The 19,745-nt window shown below is 38.3% G+C and overlaps 4 protein-coding genes across 5 annotated transcripts in view; 2 read left to right on the top strand and 2 right to left on the bottom strand.

The window, feature by feature from the left end:
• The window catches only part of si:ch73-173p19.2 (V-type proton ATPase 116 kDa subunit a 1), a 24,845-nt gene extending 21,432 nt beyond the window's left edge, over window positions 1–3,413 (top strand). The window contains 6 exon segments of the mRNA XM_057322033.1: window positions 947–1,065; window positions 1,328–1,535; window positions 1,626–1,733; window positions 2,092–2,386; window positions 2,468–2,639; window positions 3,112–3,413. Of these exon segments, the coding sequence (XP_057178016.1) occupies window positions 947–1,065; window positions 1,328–1,535; window positions 1,626–1,733; window positions 2,092–2,386; window positions 2,468–2,639; window positions 3,112–3,199 (990 nt within the window). The 3' untranslated portion in view covers window positions 3,200–3,413.
• Window positions 3,414–3,514: 101 nt separating this feature from the next.
• On the bottom strand, window positions 3,515–10,846 carry LOC130546858 (F-box/LRR-repeat protein 16-like). Its single transcript, XM_057322358.1, has 9 exons — window positions 10,666–10,846; window positions 10,291–10,533; window positions 7,631–7,729; window positions 7,356–7,549; window positions 7,077–7,251; window positions 6,411–6,567; window positions 5,502–5,655; window positions 5,309–5,420; window positions 3,515–5,231 (listed from the first exon to the last, which is right to left on the bottom strand). Exons 1-9 carry the CDS (start codon window positions 10,697–10,699, stop codon window positions 5,023–5,025), a joined length of 1,377 nt encoding a protein of 458 aa, XP_057178341.1. The 5' UTR covers window positions 10,700–10,846; the 3' UTR covers window positions 3,515–5,022.
• Window positions 10,847–11,178: 332 nt separating this feature from the next.
• Window positions 11,179–18,624, bottom strand: LOC130546857 (drebrin-like). Its single transcript, XM_057322356.1, has 10 exons — window positions 18,486–18,624; window positions 17,301–17,407; window positions 16,800–16,933; window positions 16,446–16,591; window positions 16,205–16,363; window positions 15,664–16,120; window positions 15,471–15,572; window positions 12,978–13,068; window positions 11,628–11,845; window positions 11,179–11,495 (listed from the first exon to the last, which is right to left on the bottom strand). Exons 1-10 carry the CDS (start codon window positions 18,498–18,500, stop codon window positions 11,194–11,196), a joined length of 1,731 nt encoding a protein of 576 aa, XP_057178339.1. The 5' UTR covers window positions 18,501–18,624; the 3' UTR covers window positions 11,179–11,193.
• A 624-nt stretch (window positions 18,625–19,248) lies between these two features.
• slc4a2b (solute carrier family 4 member 2b) overlaps window positions 19,249–19,745 on the top strand; it is a 32,594-nt gene continuing 32,097 nt past the window's right edge. The window contains exon 1 of one of the 2 annotated variants that reach the window (XM_057322649.1): window positions 19,249–19,355. The gene's annotated coding sequence lies outside the window, so the exon portion shown is untranslated. The remainder of the gene's footprint in view (window positions 19,356–19,745) is intronic. The other variant, XM_057322648.1, reaches the window with a different exon arrangement.

Below are 19,745 nucleotides of genomic sequence, written 5' to 3' on the forward strand. Positions count from 1 at the left end.
ATATATATATATATATATATTCATACTTAAATTTAATTCTTCAAATTTTAACGTGTCATCATGTATTGCTTACATCTTTGTGATGCCGGCTTGCTTTGAATGCTAGCTTCATTGGCTATAACATATTGCTTCAGGACAGGAGAGGTTATTTTATATTATTCTGTTCAGTAGGTGGCGTTGTTTGCCTTTTCTGATGATATTTGCAGTTTATGCAAATTTGCAATTTTAAAATCAAAATTATGTTTAAATAAAATAAAATAATCAAATAACCATAATAATAAAATATAATGATAAACATTCAATTTTATGGCTAGACTTTATTTGTTAACATAGTTAATGCATTAGCTAACATGAACTGGCAATACTGTTAAATACTGTTCAATGTTACATTTTATGTTTTATTTTATTTACTAAATCATGTGTGTGTGTGTGTGTATGTGTATATCGCAATTGACTGCCCTAATGTTATAAAGGTATAAAGAGACAAAAGAAATGTATAACTCACAAATGAGATTATAATGTAAATCCCTGTAGCACACATGACAAATTACATTAATGTAAGAAAGGGCGTAAGCAACTTTGTTGTCATGAAAGCGAGTTCAGAGCGATGAGTTACGAGTCTTGCGACCTACGGATACGGAAAATATTGCGATGTATGTGCAAAAACACACCCTTATTATCCCACACATTGCTAAACATATAAGTCTTCACCTATATGATTAAAAGAAAGAATAAATATTTTAACATAACCTTCATTGATGCTGATGTTGGATTATGGGTAATGAAGAGTTGACGTAACAGCTCTCTACATTTTCAACATCTTGTTTTTCACTATTTGTGCTGTGCAAAAGCTAAAACTTCCAGGTTTTTACATTTGCCTGTTAACACTTTCTTTCACACCAAACCAACCCTAAAGTGATTTTATTTCTCCAATTTTGACTTTTAGGTTTGGAACATTGCATCAAATAAGCTGTCGTTTTTAAACTCCTTCAAAATGAAGATGTCTGTGATTTTGGGAGTCAGTCATATGCTTTTTGGGGTGACCCTCAGCTTGTTTAACTATGCGTAGGTATTTGTTTATTTTATATCAATTCTGCCAAATGTACATTTTAGTTCACTTTAATCGGTTGGTGTGATAACGTTCATTTTTTATTTATCACTTTTAGTGAGGTTCAGTTGGTGATAAAAAAATAACATCAACAATCTTTTATTTAACACAATAACATATATGAATCTGGGTGTAGCTTCTTTTCTGCAATACTTTTTCCACATTACAAGTTAACATTCATTGTATTATGAACCGATTTCTCATCATTCTGTTTTTCAGATATTTCCGAAACTTCCAGGACGTCTTGATCGAGTTCATTCCACGGATGATCTTCCTCTTGTCTCTCTTTGGATATCTGGTGTTACTCATCCTTTACAAATGGTGCATCACCGTACCATCCGACGTGGCTCCCAGCATTCTCTTACTCTTCATTAACATGATGCTGTTTGATTATCAGTCTCAACATCATCTCCTTTATGAAGGACAGGTTTGAATTCATGCTTCACTTTTCCAACAGCATGAATCAGCTGAAGCAGTCAATATTACAACTGATGACTGATACTGTAACCCTCTCCAGAAAGCTGTACAGATCTGTCTGGTTGTGACGGCTGTTCTCATGGTTCCTGTGATGCTGATGGTGAAATCTTTCCTCGTCTACAGAACGTACATGAAATCCAGACAGCCGGTGAGTTTCAAAATGATACTTACGGATGATTTAAGAAAATGTTTAAATCAATGAGGTGCCAAATTCTGAAAGTTGCACTTAAGGTAAATAATTAAGTTTAGTAACTTATGTGCTTAAAGATTCAATTCAATTTCATTTAATAATTAAAAAATTAAATAAAATACAAAAACGACAAATAATTTAATAAGATTTAATTAGTTCAAGTTATTTGAACCTATTTGTTCATTTATTCAGTTACTTGACAAAACGTTTTTGAAGCGATTATTTTTACTATTAGTTTGCATAAAAATATGTTATATATTCAGGGTATTTGTATATTTATTTGAACATGCTTGTGACGAACAGAGTCTTTCTACAGGTGTTTGGAAACTCTCTGAACGATCAGCATGGAGCAGACACGCGCTCTTCCTTCTCACAACATCAGAGTAATGAGACCGTAAGCATCTTCAATCCTTCACATCTTACAAGAGTATCTTATATAGTAGCTCTCCCTTCTTTTGACATTAAGATCATTTGGTCTCATCTTCATTTGCAGGTGAGCATGAGTGACATCTTTGTGTATCAGGCCATCCACACGATCGAATTCTGCCTGGGCTGCATTTCCAACACGGCCTCGTATCTGCGGCTCTGGGCTCTCAGTCTGGCTCATGCGGGTTTGTTCTGCAAACTGTAGGATCAATCGTTCATCACAAACACATACAAAAGCACGTAGAAAGTCTCCCTCTCATCCACAGAGCTGTCAGAGGTGCTTTGGCGGATGGTTCTTCAGGTGGGACTGAGCTTCTCCTCTGGTATGGGTTCTCTTATGTTAGCACTGATCTTTGCTGCTTTTGCGGTTCTCACGGTGACCGTTCTTCTGGTTATGGAGGGTCTCTCGGCTTTTCTGCACGCTTTACGGCTACACTGGTGAGAAATACATCACATAATTCATTACCACAGAATATCAGAGATGTTATTATCAGGGTATAAACAAGTTGCAAAACGTTAGAAAATATAGAGACAAATTGTTACATTTGTATGGAGGTGTAACACGAATGTAGATTGTAGAGGGGAAATAATCTAGATTTGTGTCAATTTGATGAGAAATGTTTGAGTTCATATTGAGATCTTCAATAATATTGACTTTTGATTGCAGACAAATCTGAGCTCAGTTTGACACATTGTTGAGATCTCTTATAAAACTCATCACTAATGGAGATGTTTGTGAGATTTCTGGATTTTTCTCAAGAGAAATATATGCAGAAGGTTTCGATTTGTTCTTTATTTAATCTAATTGATGTCTAGGAGAAATTATTGAGATAAAAGAGATTTCATCTGTGATTGCTATGACTTGAACACAACTAGCCCAACACATTTTTTTATATATGTTTGTTTTCAGGGTTGAATTTCAGAACAAGTTTTATGAGGGCTCTGGCTACAAGTTCACACCCTTGTCTTTCGACAGCCTCTTGAAAACTCAGCAGTAGTAATTGCTATATTATTTGTTGTACTATGTGCTATTTATCTATTTCTTTACGTTTTGCTTATTATTATTTTTTGTTTGTAGATCCCTACGTATCATTTTATTTTAAAGAGAAAATAGTAGGTTTGGGTTGCATTGGCCCATTTGATTTAACATTTATTGGTAAAGTAATACATTCAGAAAACAGAATTAATCATAAAATAACGATGCACTTCATTTTCTCTTATGCTTGTTTTTGTTAAGCAGCTTATATATGTACATTGGATTTTAGAACAAATCTATCGATCACAACACAATTCAATTCGGAAAAAACAAAAGAAACATTGTAAAATGTCATTTTATTAATGCTGTAAGCCTAAAGTACAAAATAGTCTTAAAACATCCTAGTTTTCTAGAAAATAAACTGTACACGTTCTAGTAACACAGGAAAACGTTTCAAACTATATTTCAAACAGACTGAATGAATAAATGAATAGCACAACATGCATCACACACACACACACAAGGTTGCTGTTCTGTGAATTTGTGTTACAGTAGTAGGTTTTCCTAACAAAATGTTGTTCATTTTTTGGTTACGCGTTATAACATTTTGAGACAATCTGGAAATTCATACAGTGTGTACAGAACTAACATTTTCTAAACACTGATGAGCATTCGAAGGGTTAATGTCTGAGAAATGTCCATATAGGAACATGCATATAAAAAAATCAATTAATTTGTGGTTATCATGGCATTTTAAATAAAGAAAGAGTTTTGCATCTTTGACTGCATGTCATGAGAAGCATACATATACACAACAATTTCAACATAAACCATCGAGTGAAATCCAAGACAAAACAGCACTCAACTGCATTTGAGGTGTTTATGTTCAGAATTGAGATATTCACATGCAGACTTTTCCTCCAGATGTGATTGAATATTGTTATTGTTTTACTCTTTTCAAATGTTATTGCATTCAGATGTTTAAAGGTACAAATCTAATGCATAAACGCAAGCCTGACGCTTGAGTTCCTACAGAAACAGTCGAATGCCAATGATGTGATGCTTCATTTGGTTTCCCAAGCACCATTTTACTCCTTCGCTTCGTTACTGTATTGATGTTTTTTTTGTCACCTGTTTGATTATTAATAAAGTCAAACACTTTGATTTAGATACGAAATGTTGTTGGTTAAGGACAGACGTTTGTAATTTGACAGAAACACAGACTAACCTCTGTTTTCCAGTAAGTTTCAGATATAATAATAAATGTACATTCACCAGGAACAGGGACCATTTCAAAAGCAGCACACATTTAACATCAAACTTCTGATGGATTCGGTAACATGCTTAACACTCAACGCAAACTTTGGTACGTAATCCCTGAACTAAATGACCTTCCAGTTTATCAATCATTCTAATAGATGCATGTATCCAAAATATATTAACATAAACTCAAACAGCTCATTAATAACTATTATTACTTTTCATTTAGTTTTGAAATTATATTCTTTTCAAATTAAACCAGTCATGCAAAAATGTGATCATCATAATCTGGGTCCTGCTGTAGAAGCGTCATTATTACTAAATTGCATTGATGGATTTTCTATTTTTGCTGTTCCAAGTGGTCAACATTTTTAAATCATACTTTGACAAAATACAAAAAAAATGCAAAATGTCAAGAGTTAAAAATATAATCTTAAACCGTGCATGTTAAAATTCCAGATTAACTATTAACTTGTTTTTTTTGCAACAGCATTCAACATGATTGTCGAACTCAAGTGGGATTTGAGTTTCTTCATCTTGGTACTAATCTCTCCCCACCGTTAAACAGATGCTAAAATAATAACACTAGGATCGTAATGCGCTGGTGGCACTGTTGTCATTATCGATGTCGTCGTCGTCAGACTGCTGGTCTGGCGGTATGGCGCGGGTATGGCTGGCTCGGACGCTTGTCAAATGATGGCAGGCGGAGATCAGATTGGCAATGCCAACTAGAGTCACACCTGTACCATCCAAATTCACTTGATTTAACTGCATACGACATAGAAACTTCAGACCTGAGATATAAAAACATCACATTTGAGAAAAGCTTTTTTATTGTCAACTAATGTTAAATTAAGGTTCACGTCGGTACCTTGATCTGTAATTCTGGTTTTGCTGAGGTTGACTTTAAGCAGCTGAGGACAGTGTACTAAACCTCGTCTGATCACCGTATCGCCCACTTGTGTGCTAGCCAAACCCATTACCTACGATACAAACGTACTAAATAGTTATTTTGAGTATATATTTAACATTATATATTTGATAAATGTTGGTGGAGGCTGTACCTGCAGATGTGGTAAATGAGTGACTAGGTTGGCCACGCCTCTGCTGGTGACTGCAGTCCGGTCCAGACACAGTTCCTGGAGTTCTTTTAGACTGACCAATCCTTGCAGCCCAGCATCACTCACCTGAGTGTTGCTAAGAGACAGCTTCTTCAACCTATCAGGTAAAAGAGGCGGGGTTTGCGTTACCATCATTGGTAAAAGGGAAAGGTTTAAGAATACTGTTGACAACAAATTGCCGATGAAAGCATTTGGGACTAGGGCTATTAAACGATGAATCGCAATTAATCGAATAAAGGTTTGTGTTTACTTAATATACTGTATGTTTGTGTACTGTGAAAATGTATTTTGTATTTATAAACACATACATGTACTGTATGTGTTTATATATACAACATTAATATGCACAGTACACAGACATTTAACAGCCCTATTTGGGACATGCTGATAATTTACATTTACGCATAGTTCCATCTATTTTTATGCACATTTTGGGATATCACATTAAAAATATGCTGCGTGGAAACGCCCAAGCGCACAATTGAGTCAAAGAATTTGTGTATGCGATAAGATGATATGTCCATAAACTCGGATGGAAACACATTTTCAGGACTTGACGTGCATCAAAAAACTAACGTGACTTTGCCTCAGCAATGCGGTTTCGGTCAAAACTGGGAACTGATTTCATTTGCGAATGTTTTATGCGATATTCCAATTTTATGCATTAAATTCACAACGCGACGGAAACATACCTAATAACACAAACAACAAATGGATTCATCTTAAGGAGGCCATAATATACAGTAAGTGCGAAAATACAAAGACTCAAGAAGGATCAATATGCTTTGTTTTACGCAAGAAGACATTTAAAACGTGTCTGTCTTGGATTTTTGACTTTGCTCAAAGCTCTACCTGGTCATGCTGGAGAGCTTCATGATGCCGTGGTCTGTGAGCTGAGTGTAATCTGTCAGGTCGAGCTCTAATAGAAACGTCTGTTTGGAGAGAAATGAAAGTCCACTGTCTGTCACAGAGTGTCGTCCAGGCAGGGTCAACTGGGTAAGACTCAGACCTGCAACAGAGGAGAAAAATCAGATGCTGAAAATACAATCAAATCAAATCACAATACTGACCTCACAATACGATTCATTCACCATTTATTTTTACAAAATGAGTTGAGACAAATTCTGCCCTTATTATTTCTCAAATGCTGCACATTTCTTTGTAAAGTTAAAATATATTTTATGTCATATAAGAAATCTAAACTGCAAATTTAAAACAAATTCCAAATGAAATAAAAAACGACTAATACAAAAATCTCCTGAAAATAAATAAACTAAGACTTGTTTAGTGTCTGTGCAAGTTTGCGGTAAACACAGCGGCCCCTGGTGTTGCGATCCAAATAACATCTAAACTGGCTTGAATCGTGACATGATAAAAAACATGATAACATTATAAAAAACATGATTTTTGATTTTTTTTAAAAACTGAGTTTTCTCATTTTGGAACCAAACTCTTCATTTATAACTAATATATAATATACTGTATATAATATAAATAACTGTTCTTGATGGGTTTCACCTGAAATGATCTCCAGCGTGTGGTTTCCATCGGCGACAGGTATGCCGGCCAGGCTGAGAGCTGATAGGCTGGGGTGGGTTGCCAGGCGCTGGAGAGAATACTCCTGCACACAGGTGCTGTCAAGGTGAAGCGTTTGCAGGTTTCGGAGCTCGGCGAGCGCAGACACATCACTCACCTGAAGAGAGAGAAGACGCAAGCTGAAAATCATGCGATGCAAATACAACATCTCAGACTCTTACACACTTAAAAACAACCATAACATGTAGTTATGTTTATTACTTTTGTGTGTTTGATGCTCAGCATCCGTAGCTGCGGTGCACACGTGGGCAGAACTCTTAGCGTGCTGTCAGTGATGGCTGTCTGATTCAGACTCAGCTGGCAGAGAACAGGGGAACCTGACTGTAGATACATCACCATCCCTGCGTCGCTTACTTTAGTCTGATCCAGAGACAAGAACGTTAAACTGTGGAGTCCTGAGATCAGACGGAAAGGAGTCAGTCATTCGTCACGTGACAATTGCTCTTGGATATCATGCGGTTTGCTGTGTGTCTCACCTGCGATGTGCTGCAGACAGCTGTCTGTTAGCTTGCAGCAGGACGACAGGTTGAGATGCTGTAGTTTTGTGAGGTTGGAGAGAACAGAAAGACCGGCATCTGAAAAAGAAAAGAGGAACTGGTGAGGTTTGCGTCATGAAAGATTTAAACCTATCGATGTATAAAAGATCCTATGAACTGTGATGCAGATGAATAATGTTGTTGAACTTGTACAAAGTTCATTTGTTGTTATTTGTTGTAGTGAATATGTGGCGGTTTTACCCCTTAAAATATATTGTGTCCAGACATGATTTACCGTAATAGTGCTTTTTATTTAATTGTACCGTTTTTGTACAGTAAAAGTAATTTTTATTAATATTTATAAAATATGTATATTTGCTAATAATTATTTTACCTTAAGTATGTTTTTTATTTTTAAGGATTTTATTATTACTCAAATATATTTTTTAAATATATATTAGACTGTAAAATTAAAATATAAAAATTCATTAAAAAATTGAGCCCAAGTACCCTATATAATATAAAAACTTAATACCATGATGTACAATATAATAGATATTATAAATAATCCAATCTATATTATATATAAACAATATATGATACTAAAGCTGTATACAACATTCATCATATTTATATCATATCATAATTACTATAATATATGTATATATCCCTAAATACTAATATACTATACTACATTATCATATATATACTATTCATTTAATCATGTTAATCTATATCGCCTTACAGAAAGGAGGTTGCTCAGCTGGCTGCCTGGTGTAGTCAAAACAACCTAGAGCTGAATGCATCAAGACAGTGGAGATGATAGTGGATTTCAGAAGGAACCCTCCATCACTTCCTCCCCTCACCATCCTGGACAGCACTGTGGATACTGTGGAGTCATTCAGGTTCCTGGGCTCCACCATCTCTCAGGACCTGAAGTGGGAGTCCCACATAGACTCCATTGTAAAGAAGGCCCAGCAGAGGTTATACTTCCTCCGTCAATTGAGGAAGTTCAACCTACCACAGGAGCTACTGACCCAGTTCTACTCAGTGGTCATCGAATCTGTTCTGTGCACTTCAATTACTGTTTGGTATGGCTCGGCCACCAAATCAGACCTACGAAGACTACAACGGACAGTTCGTAGTGCTGAGAAAATTATTGGTGCTCCTCTGCCCACACTTCAGGACCTGTACGATTCCAGAGTGAAAAACAGGGCAAGAAAAATCATCATTGACTCCACACACCCAGCACACAAACTCTTTGATCTGCTGCCCTCTGGCCGGCGCTTTAGAGCACCAAACACCAGGACTTCCAGACACAGAAGCAGCTTCTTCCCCCAGGCAATCTCCCTCCTAAACAGATAACTGCTCCTTAAGAGCAATATTCCACTTCCACTACTCCTATAGTGTGCACTATAGTGCCTTATTATATCTACATCTTATGTATACATGTATATAACACTACCTCTACTTACTAAATTATCCATTTGCACAAGTGTACATACAATATGTTTATTCTACTATATACTACCCTGTACAATGTCTCTTATATGTTATNTCACATTTAATCTTCAAATTGATGTAGAAACAACATATTTCTTTAACAGCATCATTTTATGAAACCTAACATTTTGATATTAGTATTGTAACTGATGTCTCTATTAAATTGATTATTTTAACATTAATTATAGCCATTCAACAATATAATTGAGAGCTCATGTAGGAAATTGAAGGACACTTTACAGTCTTTAATGCTAAATTATAAATTAAATGCAGAAGAATTCTCATTAAAGCTATAAAATCACATTGATTTCTTCTTTTATTTTGTTCTTTGATTAACATTAGTGACAGGAGTCACAGCAGCACGTTTAAGAACGCGGCCCCTTTAAGAGCTGTCTTAGTACGCAGATCTGACCGTCACCGCACTCCCATTTTCACAACTCTTGCATTCATTTAAGATTTTATTTTACACTTTGAAGTCTGTGCTTAAGAAAATGCTAGACAAAACGGGCTTTCTGACATAATCTTGTTGGTTTTATCCATTCAAGCACGAAAGAGAACTTAACACGGATGCGCTGTCTGACAGAGATTCACCGACGCAGCCTTCAGCCTGACTGTTTACACCAGACTGGACCTCGCGTTGCGTTTTGCCGCGTCCCACAGTTTAGAAGCTGTCTATCTTCATTGAACGCGTCAAAGCAACTGTTTCAAATCGCGCTTAAGTGGTTTAAAAGCCTGTACACGAATAAGAGCGTGATTACATAATGTAACGCTAGACAAAGGATGTCAAAACAAACGGATGCTGCGTTAATTGCGTAAATATTTTCTCACGCGTTAATTTGAAAAATTAATCGCATGCGTTAACGCGTTAACGTTGACAGCCCTAAAATATAATGTTTATTATACTGTCTTTAATTGGTTTTTCAAATACATTTCTATACTAAATTAATTGAATAAGTAATAAATAGTTAATGTATCAGTAATAAAGACATTACAAAATAAATTCTAATAATGTAAACTGTTGATGTATTTGCTATAAATGTTCCAACAGATAACATAGGTTATCCAAGCTTTATAAAATAGAAGAAAAAATAAAATAATTCAAAAATGGAATTTAACCCCAATATAAAATCTGAAAGGCACAAAACAAACACACAAACCTGTAATGAGAAGAGAGTTGACTAAGCTGAGATGCTTCAGACAGGAAAAGGCCCTCAGCTGCCGTAGCATCTCATTGGTGGTGTACGGATAACAGTTCAGGACAAACTTCTGCAGCGGGCAGCCGAAGAACAGCTCCAGCGTCCGTGGACGGAGGAGACGCTCTCGAGCCATGTGCGTCAACAAGAGTTCGGCCAGTTCTGGAGTCAGACATGCCAGGCTACTGCTGTACTGCATGCTGGGAGCTGAGAGAGAAGGCAATTATTAGTGACATTTCTGAATGATTCAATATATAAAATGTCTTTTTTGTGCATGAGCGAATTAAAATGAGAGCGAGTGAATGAGGCATTATTTCTTTCTATAGGCATCTTTCTGACCTGTCATGAGAGAAACGGTGGCTCTGGTTGCCATGGAGCAGAGTGTGGAAACGCGAGGTGTCTTGAAAGATTTTTTTGGGGGTGAGGGCTGCCCGTGCAGTGACTGCTGTTCGTCTTGATGGGCAGCTCTCTGTAACCGCTCCACTGCCGCCTGACCTGCCGCCCCGCGTAACGCACGCTATCCCCCATTTTCTGTAAAATAGTCTTTATTTTATATATGCACAATTTAGAATCTTTTAGACTGTAAATCGTATTATATTGTATTGTCATTGTGTTGAATGTCTGTACTAGAAGCTTCCAACACCAAAGAAAATTCCTTGTGTGTGCAAGCACACTTGGCAATAAAGCTCTTCTGATTCTGATTCTGATTCTGATATTTTATATTAAACAGTACTGTAATATTGTTGTCTAATAAAGTGTTGCCACAGCAAGCACCACTCAAATTTACGCAAAAAAATCTAGTTATATACAGTATATGTCTGTGTTTGTGTGTATAATTGTAATAAAATGAAGAAAAAATAAAATAATTCAAAAATGGAATTTAACCCCAATATAAAATCTGAAAGGCACAAAACAAACACACAAACCTGTAATGAGAAGAGAGTTGACTAAGCTGAGATGCTTCAGACAGGAAAAGGCCCTCAGCTGCCGTAGCATCTCATTGGTGGTGTACGGATAACAGTTCAGGACAAACTTCTGCAGCGGGCAGCCGAAGAACAGCTCCAGCGTCCGTGGACGGAGGAGACGCTCACGAGCCATGTGCGTCAACAAGAGTTCGGCCAGTTCTGGAGTCAGACATGCCAGGCTACTGCTGTACTGCATGCTGGGAGCTGAGAGAGAAGGCAATTATTAGTGACATTTCTGAATGATTCAATATATAAAATGTCTTTTTTGTGCATGAGCGAATTAAAATGAGAGCGAGTGAATGAGGCATTATTTCTTTCTATAGGCATCTTTCTGACCTGTCATGAGAGAAACGGTGGCTCTGGTTGCCATGGAGCAGAGTGTGGAAACGCGAGGTGTCTTGAAAGATTTTTTAGGGGGTGAGGGCTGCCCGTGCAGTGACTGCTGTTCGTCTTGATGGGCAGCTCTCTGTAACCGCTCCACTGCCGCCTGACCTGCCGCCCCGCGTAACGCACGCTCCTCCTCAGGGTCTGCCGGGACGTCAGGCTCCGCCTCTCTTCAACACACAACCAATTACAGTCAGATCAGATATATATTGCATATACTATTTGATTCCTGGCTTAAGATCCTGTGCCAGTTCCCTTCTCTCTAACCTGTACTTCCTGTCAAAATCTATACTGTCATGTTTAAAATAAAGGTATAAAAAGCCTCAAAAATGTGTGTAAATGTAATATAACTTTTCTAAAAATGCTAAATGTACAGATTTAACATTCTGGGGTGCGTTTCCCAAAAACATCGTTAGCCAACTATCTATCTATCGTCGCAAGTTCTGTCGTTCCAGCATAGTTCAACGATTAAAGTGTTTCCCAAAACCATCTTTCCAACAATCAATCACAAGCAGCATCGCAAAGTTGCGTGGTTGGAACTACAGGTCTAGAGCTGTGGTTAGAAGCATCGTTCCTTGTTATTTTGACATGTAGACTTACATGCATCAAGCTTTTGATCAAAGTAAGCAAGCAACATGCAGTGCATTCCATATCCATCATTATAAATATAAACAAATTCAATTTTACATCTTTTAGCTTGTCAAGAAAATAGAAGTTTTTTTAAAAAAAGAAAGAATGTGCCCTGCGTGCTCTAGGACCCTGGGGAATCCCTGGGTGGAATACTCATAAATGAATTAAATATCGTGAAATAAAACAACAGATAACAAAAATAGGATAACAAAAGTAGTCCTTAAATGCACTGAGTGTTGTTTACAGCAAGAATTTCACATTAATTTGATCTGAACGTATTTTTAGGAAGAAGTCATTACTCCACCACCTGTGTGGCGTCATCAACTAGATTGCTGAAACAATTGATTTCCGACAGGGTTACTACGGTTTCGGGAAACAGTCGTAACTACATCGTTAATTTCCTCAACGATGCATCGTACTATGGTGGTTAACCAGCGAGTTATGTCGTTGTTCGGAAACGCACCCCTGGTTAGGAAACAAATGCTAGTTATTCTGTAACTGTATTAATGTTTCTGTTAAAACAATCTGGTAACGTTTGTTATGCACTTTTTCGTGTTGAACTTCAATAATAAATTCTGAAATTAGTCTGTTTACAATGTGAAACTGAAAACAATTAACATAAAATGAATTACTTTAAATTTTCACACCGGTTTAGACTCATTTATTTCTCACCTGAGTCTGTTACCCTGTTCAGGCCAGTGATGTCTGGGCTCCAGACCCCCTCTAGCCCTGTTCTCCATGAAAAAGGGCAACGGCGGCATTCCTGCAAGACCAAGATCATGTTTTGTTTATTATAATATACTGTACAATCTGTAAAACGTGTTTTACATTTCATACTTCCATAGCATATGATTAATCCCATTTATAATTGTTAGCAGATAAAATACTTGATAATATTTTCCACGCCTGGAAATTGCAATTTCAAAATTCCCAATATAGATTTTCTTTAAAGAAGCTGTATGTAACATTGACAGTCCAAATTCAAAATATTGGCGAGGGTTTTTCCCCGACCCTCCTCCTCAGACTCCATGCTCACAGGAGTTGCCAGACACTTACAGGAGAGTAATGGAAAGCATAAACTCTTACATTGTAAGTTTGTCTGATAATTTATACGTTTGCAATGGTTTTGTTGTTTGCAAATATAACTCAATCAGCAGCTTGTTTCAGAGGTTGCGTCCTCCGGAGGTCGCATTTACGGGCCATAATGCTGTCTCGTTTAAATAACTGTAATAAAATTGTATATTACTCCTCGTAAGTTGTACAATAATATAGTAATCCTTTCTAAGTTTGCAACATAATAGTACCAGAAAGGTGGAATCTGCTCTGACCGAGATCGTTTGTTTGCTGCAATATGCTGTGATTGTCGCCAACTGGCAACCGAGCTGTCGAACTACACTAGTGGGTAAATCGTAAGTGGGCGGGGTCACACAGACCAAAACAAAAACAGACATTCCGGCACAGAACGCACATTTCAGCGTGGAATAACTGGCTATAGCGTTGTTTTTTGAACAAACTTAACATGTTTCCTAAATGTCTACGAACATATTAAGGTATTGTTTTGATTTAATACCGTAAAATTATTACATACCGCTCCTTTAAAAGTTACTTAGAAAGCACATATAGTAACGATGATTTATTTGTACAATCCGCAAGCAAATCAAGAAAACAATTTAATCCTAAAGTACATCTTGCAACAGTTCTTCCAGGAAAACAACACGTTAAGATAATTACCATATATTAGCATGTTCACAGGACGGAGCACTTAAATCCGGCTTCACTTAATTCCTGCAAGTCTCTTGCGTGCAAATTAACATACAAACATCCCCGGAGCCTTCATGGCTTCTTAAAATAAACTTTCTCAATCAGCTTTCTCAGCCAGTTATTCTCTTGTCTAGCACGTCTAAAATCCACCGATCAATGTGGCAGAGAACTACTCTTACTTATAAACCGGGCCTAAACTGCAACAGTTCAGGTCAACATGTTTAGGAAAAACATTTGTCACCCACTTTCATTTAGACCAAACGCAGGTGCGAGAACTGGACCCATGAACTGGGTTTTTGACTTAAAAGAGGCGCTGCCCTGACTGATCCGTGTATGTCACAAACTACTGTGAGAACAAACTGCTCCATATGCTTTCAAATGGCTCTTGCAATACGTTGGTGTAGTCTGCGCAGTCGAACACACCTCTTGGCATACAGGTAGCATCGTTTAAAGTGAATAACTTTTATGTTACAGTTAAATTTCAGGGTGCAAAGACTGACAATACTCTTAAAGAAAATATATTTACCTCTAAATTAACTATCAATAATATATTAAATCATTTAATATAGACTCCACCCCTCTCTTTAGAAGCACTACGTTGGCTGACACAGAACTAAGATGTCGTCACGTTTTCGCATCTTTGCCGAAGAAGATAACGTATGAAACGAGCTCTGTGGAGCAGTTTGTCCGTTTAGGGCTACTGTAGAAACAACATGGCGACTTCCAAGTTAGAGGACCCGCGGTGTATGTAGATAGAAATACACTGCACATCCAAAAAAAAGTCACCACCTGAATTTAACAAAGCAAATAGGTAAGAGCCACCCATTGGATTGGAGGTCTAGGTTCAGCAACGTTATGTGCCCAAAGAATGAGGTCAGCTGACTACCTGAATATACAGAATGACCGGGTTATTTCATCAATGGGTTTTTTCTTCCCTGATGGCACGGGCATATTCCAAGATGAAAATGCCAGGATTCATCGGGCTCAAATTGTGATAGAGTGGTTCAGGGAGCACGAGACATCATTTTCACACATGGATTGGCCACCACAGAGTCCACACCTTAACCCCATTGAGAAACTTCGGGATGAGCTGGAGAAGACTTTCCCATCATCAATAAAAGATCTTGGAGAAAATTAATGCAACTCTGGACGGGAAAAAATGGACATTCTGGACATTGCAGAAGCTTATCGAAACGATGCCACAGCAAATGTATGCTGTAATCAAAGCTAAAGGCTTTAATTCAAGTCAGATATAGAGACAAGAATATTGGAGACTATGAGAGGGACTGTCATGGTCTACTGAGCACCACCTTAGCTAAATTCTATGTCCTATTATTGTTTCAATGGCAGACACCACTTACATTTTTTGACAAAATATTTACAATAAAATAAAACGGCACATACCGTCGAGATGATATGGAGGTACGACCTCATCTTCTGGTTGCACCTCATTTTCTGAATGTTCTTCATCTTCGGCATCACCTGGGACCAGTTTCTGGCCTCGTCCTTAAAATACACAAATGTCTTTAATTGATTTACAGATGTAGGAAGTTCGAAACTATGATGACAATTGAATTTCGAATTTCATATTTCTTACCCCAGCGGTGAGCCGGATCTGCAAGTGGAGGTCCAACCCCAGGAATCCCAGCATACCCCACTGCCTCCTCCCACAGCTGACGGGGCAAAGGCGGAGGCACCACCAGATCCTCTTCAGCTCCAGCCTCTTCTTGAGGCGGGTCAGTGGGTGGTCTCACCAGCTCGGGTAGTTCCACCTCTGCTTGTTCCACGACGCCCAATTGGGAAGCTGGACTGGGCGGGTCCTGAGGCGTCTCTGGAGGCGTGGTCTGTATACAAAGGGCAGCGTTGGGAGTCAGTCCCAGAGACCGGAGTGAACAGGCAAGCTCGGATTCACCGAAGCGCTTCCGAGGGAATCCTTGCAGGAGAGAGAAGGCAGGGAGTGATGGGTGTCGACCAGCAATGTACTCGACGACGTGACTTAGAGGCGTGTCTGCAGGGAAACGTTCACGCATTGACTCCCCAGAGGGAAGACGGATCTACAACACAAAGAAGCACAAAGAAATCAAACAGGTCAGATGTCGTATCGATAAACAATTTGATCGATCGGCTTAAACGCTTACCATAAGGATGCAGTGGTTGTCTACGGTTGTCTCCACGCGGCCACCGAGTCTCTGACCTGGTTCGCTGGATGAAGACGTCTCGGCCGTGGCTTCGGATTGGGCCTTCATCTGCTGGGTGCGGCGGTCCTCTGCGATTCTCTTTAATACCGACTCGCGCTCCTGTTGAAACATCAAATATTTAGTGCACTGGTAACAAAAATGTAAAATCGTGATGAATCTGTATGAAGTGCAACTGAATCACCTCTTTCTTCTGTCTTCTCTCCGCACGCGCCTCTTGCGCCACCCGCTGCCTCTGTTGCTCATGGAAATTACTTTTATCCTGTTTGATTCGTGTTTCCAGTGGAGGGTGTTCATGCGTTGAGGGGGGTCCCAGAACCAAACAAGGACCTAAAAAATACACAAATAAAAAAACACTCTGCATTGCATAACTTCTATAATCCTGCATTCTATTGCATAAAACCACATGACTCACGCGTGAGGTTGCTTGTAATCACATTTCCATTCCCAGCACAAAGTTAACCCCCTCTGAAAGAAGTGTACTCGCGTTTGCCACAAACAGTCACTGAACGAATTCTGGTAATGTTTAGTTTTGTACCTGTTGCTTCAGACTGTGAGCTGTTGTTTGTGTGCAGAGCATCTTTGGGAGGGTTAAAAGCAGCGAATGCCGTCTCCAGAGGCCCTGAAGGCTGCTTGACCAGTTTATGCCGTGGACTCCCACCCTGCAGAAGCCTACAGAGCAAACATGGATCACAATGAAAGGGTGTCTGACTATGAACCACAATGCTGATGTTATACCTTAAAACTGCTAGATTTAAAGGGATAGTTCACTCAAAACTGAAAATTATTTGATCACTTATTCATCCTGGTGTCATTCCAAACCTGTAAGACTTTCTCTCTTCTGCAGAACAAAAAAGAAGATATTTTGAAGATCGTCGGTAACCAAACAACAGTGGCCCCTGTTGACTTTTGATGTTCGGCCACAAAACCACCGAGACATTTCACAAAAGATCTTCTTTTGTGCTTTACAAACGTGGCATGACGTCAAAATCCACAGAAACACAAAGCAGATGCATGTGACATCCTGGAGGATTTTTACCATTCAGCAGCTTCCTGCACAGAGAAGAAACCCGCTTGAATGGCAGCCTGTATCTGATCCTCACCGAAGCCCATCTCAGTGAGGGTGCTTATGAACCCCCCAATGGTCTGCAAAATAAAAAATAACAAAATGGTACATTAATAAAATCGTACCATGATACTACCATGGTATTTGCATGGTGTTTTGGGACTTGGTAATAACTTAAAGTACTATATACAATGTGGTAATGAGTATTACCATATACATATAGGAATCATTTAGTACTACAGTAAATATAAGTGACTAGAAAGTCCAAACTCAATGTGACTTAAGTCACTTAAACGGACAACACTCAAAAATCAGCTTACGTTACAAAAAGGCTGTAAAAGAAAGACTGAAGACGAAGAATGTAAAGGACATGTTAAACAAATATAAAATACCATTTATACATAATATTAGCTTTCAATAATAAGATTATTAAAAGACAGATCCTTAGTTCATTCAAGTGTCATTTAACATTCTATAGTCCACAACTGATATATGTTTCTTAAAAAAAAACTATTACAGAGTGCTAACAGAAAGAAAAGTATAAAAGAGAAAGCAACAGCTGAAGTATGAGAGCCACTGCAACCATGTTTGACATCTTCTAAACAAGACGTCTTTCAGTTTCGAACTTTTTTATCTCATCTCTTACAAAAAGGCCCGATTCACATGCACATAATAATTGCCTTATCATCATGATAAAAGCATGTCTAGGGTGGGCAGGCCAAGTCATAATTCACTTATAATTCGATGACGAATCGGAAACTACCCAAATTACCACTTTAAGCAATTCAAAAAGGAAACGTGTTGACAGTTTGTGATTCCTGTTGTCAATAATCTACATTTTACAATTGACAAGATCATGCAATGCATAAAACGAAGTACCCCAAATCACTACAATTGTTTTGATGGAAGGCTTTTCTCCTGCGTAGGCCTGCTGTATTTGCTTCCTATCTCAAATAGTTACACAAACAATCCATTTATAACTTAAAGCTTTCAGAAAAACAAAGTGAAGCTCGTGCATGCTCGTGTTCTACAGGAACTTTAAACTCTTGTCACAGTTTAGCATATTTCATCCTGTTCGTACAAGCTAGTAACGTTACCGCTAAACAACAATGTGCAAAAAACCAGAAAAGACTCAAATCAACCACATTGTTCGCTTACCGCTGTGGAGTCCATAATTTTATTAAATATCTTTTAAAATGTTGAATATTAGGATTTGTTGACACTTTACTGAGGTTGTTTATTGATTGTCCATGTCCGCACAGAATGGTGAACGTGCCTGGGCTAAAACGTCACAGCTTCCGTCCGCACTGTAATGTAGAAGCTGATTGGATGACTGGCCTTTGGGCACGCCCATAAGGGCCGCCATCACTCTAGCGTAACCTGTCGATCACGGAGAGTCTGCGTGGACGTATTGTATTTAAAGGAGCAGGCAAAGTCGCATTTACTAACTAAGTCGTTAATTTTACTAGGTCCGTTTACTAAATAAAACGAACATTTATCTTAAATAAACAATTGCTTACTATTTTGAGACAGGAGTTATTTTATTTCTAGGATGCAGTACGTATTTTTGGCCGAGAGATGTCATGTCATATTTTTCGAGTGGATTACAATGAAAGCATTGTTTTAGAAATTACTCAAATATATCGAAGCACAAACCGGCTTTTTAAATGATCTCAAATGTATGCTTTATTTCTATAATTCTGTATTTTTTATTAAATAGTACATATAAATCACATATACGTTTCATATATATAAAAATGTATCACATAGAATGTTGTAACGTTAAATGTAAATCGCCTTCATACATGCATGACTGCATGCATTTGCCACGTGCATCACTGAGCTGACGTGTGCAGTCATGCATACAGGGTTAATAAAAGCGTGTTCTTGGATATTTTTTTTATCTTTTCAACGGGAAGGAGATCTCCCAGCTACCAGTTGAAAAATATGTATGACACGCACGCGCGCGAAGGAGCGCGCGTCAGATTAGGCTGATCCACCATCCAAACCGGGGAGAGATGAGTTGAGGTAGGACACATTTCACACTTGCTTGGTGTTTTATACACTTAAATATGCAGACTGTGATCATCATCAGGGGTTGTGTTCGTATTGACTGTTACACAAAGGGTCCAGCCGCTAGAAAAGTGGGTTAGCGTGGCTCGCGTGTCGGCGTGGGTCTGTTAACGTTAGCTTTCGCTAGCAAACAGGTAAAATAAGTTTAATGAAAAAAATCTTTAATAAACATGCGTTGGAAAAAACGGTGGGTTGTTTAAATAAAGCCGTTGTCCGTAATGTCTGGTCATTTCTTGGGGATGTGGTCCTTGGAAAGCTGTCAGAAGCGAATGAACAGATAGAGTCATTTAAGAGCCAGTGCCACGTGATGTCCACAGGGTTGACTGGGAGTTACTTAAAACACAC

Source organism: Triplophysa rosa, linkage group LG23, assembly GCF_024868665.1.
Source record: "Triplophysa rosa linkage group LG23, Trosa_1v2, whole genome shotgun sequence".
NCBI lineage: Eukaryota > Metazoa > Chordata > Actinopteri > Cypriniformes > Nemacheilidae > Triplophysa > Triplophysa rosa.

What these genes read in the sequence shown, in the direction of transcription:
- LOC130546858 (XM_057322358.1), bottom strand. Translation starts at nt 10,699, where the DNA reads ATGGCAACCAGAGCCACCGTTTCTCTCATGACAG. An exon ending in CACGCTGGAGATCATTTCAG is followed by an intron (nt 6,568 to 7,076) that starts GTGAAACCCATC and finishes CCTCTGTTGCAG; the next exon opens with GTCTGAGTCTTACCCAGTTG. An exon ending in AAGCTCTCCAGCATGACCAG is followed by an intron (nt 5,656 to 6,410) that starts GTAGAGCTTTGA and finishes TTTACCTGATAG; the next exon opens with GTTGAAGAAGCTGTCTCTTA.
- LOC130546857 (XM_057322356.1), bottom strand. An exon ending in CTCACAGTCTGAAGCAACAG is followed by an intron (nt 16,592 to 16,799) that starts GTACAAAACTAA and finishes TGTATTTTTTAG; the next exon opens with GTCCTTGTTTGGTTCTGGGA. An exon ending in AGATCCGGCTCACCGCTGGG is followed by an intron (nt 15,573 to 15,663) that starts GTAAGAAATATG and finishes GTGTATTTTAAG; the next exon opens with GACGAGGCCAGAAACTGGTC.